We start from the raw sequence: 9,987 nt of genomic DNA, 5'->3' as shown, positions 1-9,987 counted from the left end.
TTTTATGCAACAAATCATTTCTCAACTTTCTCTTCCTACTTTTTATGAGTTTGAATGTCAACTTTTGCGTTATGCTCGTCTTTACTCTCAGGTCCACCAAAAAGATAGCATTCCTGCTTCAGAGGGGGCTCTTCTCTCCGGGATTCCAAAAGATCAACCTAGCTCCGGAAAGCCCTCTCCTACTCCTAACCCCTCTAGTAGTAAGTGGTACCTGCACACCCTGAGCCACTTCTGCCTCCTGGCTACCTCCTCTGCTGCCTCCACTTCTCCCTCCTAGCTGCCTCCTCTGCTGTCTCAATTTTTGCCTCTTGGCTGCCTCCTTTTCTGCTTCAGATCTGCCCCTCCTTTCTGCTCCAGATCTGCCCTCCTTTCTACTCCAGATCTGCCTTCCTTTCTGCTTCAGTTCTGCCCTCCTTTCTGCATCAGATCTGCTCCAATTTCTGCTCCAGATCTGCCTTCTTTTCAGCTTCAGATCTATCCCAACTTCTGCTCCAGATCTGCCCTCAACTTTTGCTCCAGATCTGCCCTCAACTTCTGCTCCAGATCTACCTCCAACTTCTGCTCCAGATTATGTTCTTTCTATTCCAAATCTGCAGCAACCCCTGCAACAGTTTGCTGTCTCAGATTTGGTTCAGTTCCAACTTGTGGAGCTAGTGCAGAAGTCCATTACAGTTGTCAGGATTGACGTTTGCTTCCTCCAGAGCTTCTCTCATATCTTCACTTGTACTGAGTTCCGTTTGTGATATATATATCTTCTTCAGCCATTAATTGTCTTCAGTATTGTTTTATTTGTCTCCAAGTATTTTCTTTATAGGCCCCTGCCTTTAGCCACGAGATTTTTTTGTTCCAGAAGTTTGGAATGGCCAACAAGGCCTCCTTGTTTGAACTCTTGGCCCCCAAGGATAAGTAATGGGTTGAGGTAGAGATGGCTCTCGAGGTGAAGAACCAACACACCATCCTTAGTACATTGCTTCAGCAACAATGCTTGTCTAGCTTGTTTGGAAGGTAGTCGACTGTCTTAAATTCTTCTTCAATATTTTGAGTCTCAAGGTTCATCTCTCTCTAATATGCATGGGTCCATCAGGGTCCTAGTATCTTCTTCGCTCTCTAAGTTTCCATTGAAGGAGGGTCCACACTTGAGGTGGAACCGAGAATAAATAAGATGGTTCTCCATGAGATGCTTGGTGGGTGTAAGTGCCTCGCATAGCAAAGCCGACTCTCAAAACAAAACAAAATGTAATATGTCTTTGTTTGCTTTGTCATAGGATGAGCTCACTGCCACTGTGAGAAAACACATAGGGGACCTTTCAAAAGACATAGATGAGGCAGTTGAAAGATCTGAAAAGTATGTCCAGTGTTTGAAAAGTGTGGAGCATCTTTTCAAAGAACGAGCCTACAAGTATTTGGCCGTAGCAAATCCAACCAATGGTGATTGATTTTCCAAGCACTACTCAAATACAATTGGGACACCAATGGCATGGTTGCCATTACAAAGGACAAGCTTTATGCCTTGACTTCAACAAAGATTAAAACAGAATGGTAAGCATAGATTATAGCTACTTACACCTGTATGCGATTTCCATTTCATGTTTTGTTCAAGTGGGCTTAAATAACATGTTTCTTCTTCCTTTAGGAAGAAAGACATATTGCAAATAATTTACAAGTGCAAGACAAAGAGTGCGGCTACATCCCACTTTGAAAATTTTGCACATACATTAGAAAAGAAGCCTATTGGGGCTTCTTGCTAGAAGAGGGGAAGCTCTTCTTGAAAGGGTTAGAGGATGAGATGGATGGAGAACTTCCATTTGGATTGGATGCTTCTACTTTAGAGAGTAGAGGCGCACTCACATCCATGATGCATTTCCTGCTCTTTGGAAGGACATGAAGAGCTCCCTTAAGAGTGACAAACAACCTGAGATAACACATATGTCTTGTAGGCTTGTGTACAGGTGCAATCTGATTGTTTTTGTATATATCTAGATTTTTGTTTTAGTGGTACAATCTTACCCTTACAACGTCTACTATTGTAGTTTTTGAAGACCTTATTTTCTTGATTGCCAGGTGGCTTATGACATTGCTACACTCAGGTGCTATTGATGAGCTCCCACCAAGTAGTAGAGGGTGGGTTCATGCACAAGGTGAGAATGGCATGTATCCAAGATCTTTGCAGGAGAGGGGACTGTCTAAATAGGAGCAGGACAAGTGTCCATGGTGGGTCGACTACCCCATTGGGAAGAGATCCGTATCATAAGATGAGTTGTATGCCCGTGAGTGTCATAAATCTTGTTGCATAGTGCTGCTTTAGAGTTTTTTCTTATTGTTTAATTAATTTAGCATTGTTGTGGGTTTCAATGCATGAAGAGTTTGTGGATATAAAAGTGCGTGTGGATGGCAAGGATGCTTACACACAGCCAAATGAGTCTCAAGCTACTACTAGTGTGGAGGAGGGAGAGGAGAAGGAGGCTAAAAATTTAGTACGCAAGAACAAGAAAGGAAAACTTAAATTGAAATTTAGGAGAGATGACCCCAATATACAAGTGGCAGCCACTACCTATGTGCATATGACATGGCAAATAGGTTCCTCTCACATAGCTCATGCATGTGTCCATGCGAGTGTTTTACGTCATCTATGATTGGACTCTTTCTAAGATTTCTTTGGATGTGCAAGCACAAAAGAGCTCATAGTGGTAGTGTGCTTCTAGCAGATGTGGAAGACATGGATGGTGTAGGACGCTGGGAGTATGCGCATCCTAGTCTTAATTTGTGGTTTTTTCTCATGCCAAATTATTTATGCTTTTGAGAATATGTGGTGGTACTTGCAGGCTGTTACTTTTCTTTGATAGGGTGAATGTAAAGGATCTTTCCTACAAAGGAGATCCTTGCATGCATGTGGCCAATTTAGTGTGGGCAGACTTTCCGACGTCACTGGGAGTAGCATAGATTGATTCACTTGAGTGTCATGAGTGGAACATTTTCTCACCTAGCCTATCAAATGCAGTGGCCAAATTTGCAAATGAGTTTGTTGCAGATGAGGATTTTATATTAGTTGCTACTTGGTTGCTCATTTTGTTTTTGTCCATCATCATGCAGCCAAAAAGGATTTTGTATTGCATCGTACCATCCCCATGTTGTTGGATGGTGGGTACTTCAAACAAGACACAAAAGACCAAGTAACAAAACCTGAATCTCATCTCTTTCCATTTGTAGGGTCCCTATAAGGCCATTATACCTATGGAATGTCTTGCAAATTGTACTTGTTTATGATGTGGGTTGATGACGTACTTCTCGGTATTTTCTATCATGATGGGTATCCAGTTCTAGTGATTGATAGAGAGTCAGGTGAGGCTGTAGACCCACAACTCTTTTAAGCACAAAAGGGCACTATCATGGAGTCATTGCATAAAGGCGAGACTCATCAAACAAGAGCTAACACAACTCTTGTTTGTGGTGGAGCAAAGCACTCTCAATTATTCTTTTAGTAAATGAACACACATTTAATTACTCCTCTTTGTTTAAGCTATTGCAATAGCTACTTTCATTGCATGTGGTTGCCATGTGTGTGGGTGAGGGTGGGTGGCTGCTCAGGACATTCAGTGAGTCTAGATCTCACACTATTGTTAAACTGTTTGTAGGTTGTGGGCGACTTGGTTTTGAGAGAATCACTTTGCTCCAGCATTGTTTTTGCACTGACAATGATCCACAAGTGTACCATGCATGTCTTCAACATGTGCCATCTAATTCTAGCTTAGAATAGTCATGAGGGAGCTTGAGTTTTGGTGGATGCTACATTGGTTTTGACATATTCCTTTCATAGAAATTTTGTGTGGTTTTGACATATTTCTCTCCTTTTATGTCTGGACATTTAGACTTGTTTAGAAATGTCTAAAAGGTTTAAATTAGACATTTAGACTCATTTTGACATGTTTATGCTTTAAATGAGAAAGAGTATACCTTCACAAAAGTAACCCTTACGTTTTGAAATGTTTATAAAGGTTTGAATTAGACATTTAGACTAGTTTTGACATGTTTATGCCTTAAATGAGAAAGAGTATAGTTTCACAAAGGTAAGCCTTACGTTTTCAAATGTCTAGACAAGGTTTGCATTAGATGTTTAGACTCGTTTCGAAATGTTTTTTATTTAAATGAGAAAGAGTATAGATTTGCATAAGTAAGCCTTATGTTTAAAATATTGCAAGAATACAATTGTAGATTATAACCTGTCTCCTTGCCTTTTCTATTCAAGAAGCTTTCTCCTGACCATCTGCATCCATGTTGAGCATATCCTGCAATTAGAACAAATTTATCCATGAAGAGATTTGACATTCTATAATGGGGGAATGTATCCTTCAGGGGAAAGAGAGACACCATGGGGCCTTAAGAAGTGAGAGAGGCGAAAGATGGGAGTGAAGGGATAGCAGACCACATGAGCAAAAGATGATAAGGTTGCATTGACGCTAAAGGATGTACAAGGGTTCAAAATGGATGGAGCCTATGTTTCCACAAATGTGAGGATGAGAGCATATTTGAGAGTGTCCCACAATAACTGAGAGCCCCCATTTATGTCTCTTCATTTATTTGCATCCCACATGCACAAGGTGGCTAGGGGCATCTTCCATGTGAGCATCTCTACCAAATATCTTTCAATGGGATGTGTCTTTTTCCATAGAAATCTAGATCCAGTCTCTTAAGTCTAGAGTGGATGACTCTTTACAAAAAAAGTTCACAAAATATAAACACCCATCTTAGACCAACAATCGTGAATTGAGAAATTGAAGGATCTAACTTTGTTTTAGAAAAGTTAGGTTGACATGATGTTATAGAAGGCCTTCCAATGAGAAGAAATCATGTTTACCCTTGTTTAGGTTGGCAAAGGAGCAACTAGTATTAAAAATTGAAGGATGGCTACAAATAGAATCATGGAGTCCATGATGAGAAAGGTCACTCTTGCCCAAACGTAGGTTCACTAAGGTGCTCTAATGTTAATAGTTGTTTTACATGGGGAAATTCATAATGGTGGAGGCCGTGATGCCACTATGAGCTTGATGACATTTGCCTTATGACTAAGAGGAAATTGATCCATCACCTCCTTTAAGATTCCTTACATAAGAAAATAATAATTGATTAGATTATATTGAATAATAATTTATTAGAGTATATTGTACGAGGTACTAAGTGTATATCAAAAAGTTTGGACCACAATTGACAATGAGTATAATATAGCACCCTATCAAATATTATTGGGACATGAGGTGAGGTGTACGTCATAGGTACATCTAGCTTAGTGGGTGAATCACATGTTGCTACTTGCATTGGAATTAGCACCCCTACTTGCCATAATGGGATTTGAATAATGGGAATAGTTCCATCTCTTCTTTTGGAAACTTGTAAGGATATTTTCTAATTATTTAAATATTTCCTTGCTTCTTGGCTCGCATGCTCATTCAATCACATTTAAATATAGAAGACAACCTTCTTTTGGGTCATAAGAAGAGAGTGAATATGCCTCTCCACGTCTATCATACTCTAATAAACGGTGATTTCATTTCTTTAATATCCTTGTTAATGTCCATAGTCGGAAGGTAGTTAGAGGGTGCCATTGGGTTTCATGCTCATCTTGCCCCCTTATAGCCATTTCATATTTCCACTTTGTGGAAAATTGATATTCGATTTTGATTCTTAATCCAAATCCTTCAAATCTTTATGTGTTAATGAAAGTGAAAAATCTTCTCCTATTGGTCATTCATAACCACTTGATTTGGCATCTATCATTGTCAATTTCTCTTTTTATCATAACTAGTATTGTCACTATCACAAAAATAGTAAAAAATTGAACAATAAACCAACTTTATATCTTACTCCCTCTCTACCTACCATCCAATATATTTCATTTTAAGAAGCCTAGGCAATGTACTTCACTCGCCTTCCCCTTTAACCTCTTGATATTGCACATAGGAATTGATTGGCTAGACTTTTCGGAACCCTTAGTGATGATGAGTTTTTGTATGTCTTAGTTAAGATGGTCATTTAACCAACTTGGTGGCCATACTCATGATTGAAGTGAATTTAGTTAGGAAAGCCACCAAAAAGATGGTGGTTGTTACCGTTGTGGAATTCTCAAAGGCAATAGTTATGTCAAACTTATTCATATGCACAACCATCCATTTCTTTGTACCCAAGTAGAATTGAAAATAAGCTTTCTTAACTATGGCTATCTCATCCCCTGAAGTTGCAACCCAGTTATGGATCATGTATTGGAGCTAAATGGGCTTCCTCAAGAGATTGAAAGTGATAGGATGCCAACTTCATGGGACATTTTTTGAAGGAACTCTTTTCAAAGATGGGCACAATTTTTCCAGGGACTCTTCTCAATCATGGGCATGACTTTTCCCTTCCCACCACTTATATCTAGCTTGCTAACACGTAGAAAAAATGAATTTAATAAATCAACAATAATAAAAATTAGTCGCCCTCTTCATCATGGAATAGTTGGATTCTATAATATATAGCGACCTATTATAATGAAGATACCATCGGATACCCTTCTACAACAACAAGGGCCATGTGAAGTGTCCACCTTGTTTGCCAATGTTGCAAATCCTTATCATTTGAAGGGTACAAGCTAGCAATCTAGATTAGATTGCTTGTTTTATTTTTCTTGATCTTTAGAAAAGATGTGATGATCATAAACTTTATTGAGAAGAAGGGCCTCACTTTGTTTTCAATGTTGGGAGTCGTTATGAAACCAAGGGTGGCATCTAGAGAAATTTTGTATTTGAAAGTGGGGTTGCTTTTACTAAGTCAAAGATGACGCATGCTCTTAGATGGACTCATTAGTGGGTACGCATGGTGGATTAGGGAAGAGAGGGAGGGTGGTAGTCAAGGGGTAACTTAGTTAATGAGAAAGAAGGAAAGAGAGGCAGGGTGGTAGTTGGGGTAGTTAATGAAGGAAGATGAACTATTTGAAATATAGATGGAATCTTTGAAAAAAGCTAATTGGAATAAGGAAAGCATGTGTGGGTAGAACTATTCTACCAATATTTCAAGGCATCCTCTTTCGAACTATTGCATCCCACTTGCCCTTTTATCGCGTTTCGTGAGCTTTCCTTCTCCTCCCTTCCACCACTATCTTTCCATACTCCCTTCCTAATGGAGAATACTTGAATAGTCAATGCGTGTGTGGGTGGAAATCTTCTTCATCCTCGTATTTTCGAAAGAAACCAATAGGCTTTTTGCCTTCTCGTTGTATATGAGGGCATCCTCTCTAGATTGATTCCATACCTGTCTGCTGCGTTTGCCTTCTTGAGCTTTTCTTCTTCTATACTATACTACCTCAGTCATTCCACCATGACCTTTGCAAACTCCCTTCATAGTGGCGATACCTCTTGTGCTTCTTCTTGCCATAAACCTCCTTCCTTAGATCTCCACTCCAACAAAGACTCTGCCGGCTTTGACTCCCTCTCTGCTTCCTCTAGCGTAAACAACGCAAGAAATCTCCGTGCTATCTTTGATGCTTTCGATGCCAATCACGATGGGCAGTTGACAATCGAAGAACTGACCGCGTGGGTCAGCAAACTGGGTCTCCAGGTTACTCGGGAGGGTATGCTACGGATAGTGGACAGCTGTGACTGGGACAAAGATGGTCGTCTGAACTTCACGGAGTTTGAGGCTCTCACCCAGACGCTCGATACGGTGGATACGACGAGTGAAGACGACGGTGGGTCAGCGTCCCACAGCAACGCTTCAAGCGACCCAAAAGAAGGCGAGCTGAAAGAAGCGTTCCGGATGTTCGACAAGGATGGAAATGGCTTGATTTCTCCCAAGGAATTGGAAGCCACGCTCTTGGATATGGGATTGTTAGCAAGGGGTACGAATCCGTTACGCATTCAGAGCATGATCAGGGAGGTGGATACCGACGGGGATGGCGAAGTAAGCTTCTCGGAGTTCCAAATCATGATGAACAAGAACTCTTGATCGTGCGTGTTCCTACTACATATGTAGTTACAGCAAAAGAGTAGGGAAAGCCTGATTGTTTCAACAAGAACAAATCAATTACATAGAAGTGTGCTTAAGCCTGGTTTCGATTCTTTCTCACGTTGTTATATTAGAGACTTTATATTGCGAAGTCATTTACCCAGGCGATATAGTAAAGATAGAGTATCTTGGTTAGTAGGCTACATCATGATGGAGGCTAAGCTAAGATTGTAAAGTTAATTTGAGACTTGATGACAACATGATTCTCATGATGGAAGATTGCACAATTAACTTGAGACTTCATGACAACATAATCCTCATTCTCAATGATAAAATAGATAAGCATGCTAAGTTTTAATTTTTATCTAATGGGCCATGGGTAGCTTCGATGGTGATACGAAAGGCTAATTGAATGAAAGGTTAAGTTTTAGAGAACAAGATAGGTAGAACACAACAATATAGGAGGAAGTTTGAAAAAAAGAGAGAAAAAGATAAGGTTGGAAAAGAGGTCATCATATCATGTTAGAGATTGTTGTGCCATGAGCATAAGAATAGAGGCAAGCTATGAGTAAAGGTATCATAGGCAAGAGGTTATTGCCACATGGTAAGGGGTGTTTCACACCTGTACGCCTACAAAATGGCGGATGGTGCCTCGACCCATTAGAAAAAGTGCTTGTGCGAAGGAGTCTTCACACGCAGTCATCCATCTATTAAAAAAATCATGCCAGCATTCGGGTCATTCCCGAGCTTGAAAAATATCTCTGGCAGCCTACATGCAGCCCCTAAGAACCTATTTGGGAGATCAAGACGAATCAAAGGTTGCACTCAAGCTTTGATCCTAGGCCCCTCAGCTTGAAGTCAGAGGACTCTTTAGTGAATTTGTGTTGCATCATTTATTATATGCCTTTACCCATTCACCTTGTTGTGAATAAAGTTGCAGACAGACATACAATTTCACCTTAGATGTAGGTGGACGCCCAAATTAGGGGCTTCACCCATCCATGGATGGATGTAAAACCCCCTAAGGAAGCATTTTCCCACATGTGAAAGGCAAGAACATGCTACCACATGGCAAGGAAGCCATTTTCCCACATGTGAGCTAGCAATGCAAGTCTGTATCCAATCTTATAAAAGGGTGGTCATTTTTATGCAATGACATCTCTTTATGAGTATAAGTCTCAATCTTGTAACCTCATTTCTATGCCTATTTTTTCTACCTCTTCATCATGTTTGCACTTAGGTTTCATCCCACGTTAGATGAGTCTATGACGGGTACATAGGAGAGCTCGACCATGATTTCAACATGGTTTTAGAGCTTAGGTCTAGCTCTCCTCAATAAGCTTTAACTCATTAGAAAATGTGCTAAGAATCTGTTAGTGGTTCTTTTTTCTACTCTTATCATTATGGTTTGCTTAGGTATCTTTCACTGTTGCTTAGTTTAGGGTTTATTAGCATTGTCTTCTTCCACGTTTACACCCACGACAAGGGAGTGAGAAAAGGATAGGTAAGAGGATGTGGCAAAAGATGCAAGGGATGGAGAGAACAGAGCTAAGCCATTTCTGAAGAGGAAGGAAGAAGAAAGCTTCAAAAGGAGGTGATGGAGAAGATGATGAGGTGGCACTACCAAAGTGGGTTCTCTAAAGCCTACCAGCTCTGATACCAAATGTAGAAGAATGTGGGATAGAATAGATGCATCATGGCACAAAGAGAGAGAGCTCAAGTGAGGCAAAATCCATTGTATTAGAATGAAGGAACATCCTCCATTATATAGAGTGAGAGGATGGTGTAGGCACCTCCCCTATATCAGTGGCAATCAGCCCCTACATCAGTGGGACTGGCCTAAATCAAAGGAACCTCCCATGTGGGGGCCTTTCTGCTTACATCATCACTTAGGTCACAGCCTAGACACCTCATAGCACTAGATGTGCTTCTACAACACACACACACACATGTGACTCCCCTAGATGCACACATGCACCTTAGAGCAAGCCCTTGACCATACTTATCCCAACAACA

General features: G+C 40.5%; 1 protein-coding gene across 1 annotated transcript; it reads left to right on the top strand.

The window, feature by feature from the left end:
* Positions 1-7,115: 7,115 nt before the first annotated feature.
* Positions 7,116-8,127, top strand: LOC147901652 (calmodulin-like protein 5). The gene has a single exon (XM_087375054.1). The coding sequence runs from the start codon at positions 7,345-7,347 to the stop codon at positions 7,969-7,971; it is 627 nt and encodes a 208-aa protein (XP_087231180.1). The 5' UTR covers positions 7,116-7,344; the 3' UTR covers positions 7,972-8,127.
* Positions 8,128-9,987: the final 1,860 nt, after the last annotated feature.

Source organism: Dipteris shenzhenensis, chromosome 5 (assembly GCF_047967505.1).
Source record: "Dipteris shenzhenensis isolate YYH24624 ecotype China chromosome 5, Dip_SZ_1.0, whole genome shotgun sequence".
NCBI classification, from domain to species: domain Eukaryota; kingdom Viridiplantae; phylum Streptophyta; class Polypodiopsida; order Gleicheniales; family Dipteridaceae; genus Dipteris; species Dipteris shenzhenensis.
Note: the sequence above shows the minus strand (reverse complement) of the source record. Positions and strands in the feature narration are given on the sequence as shown.

Excerpts from the sequence above, each read along its gene's own strand:
- LOC147901652 (XM_087375054.1), top strand. The coding sequence starts at position 7,345 with ATGACCTTTGCAAACTCCCTTCATAGTGGCGATACCTCTTGTGCTTCT.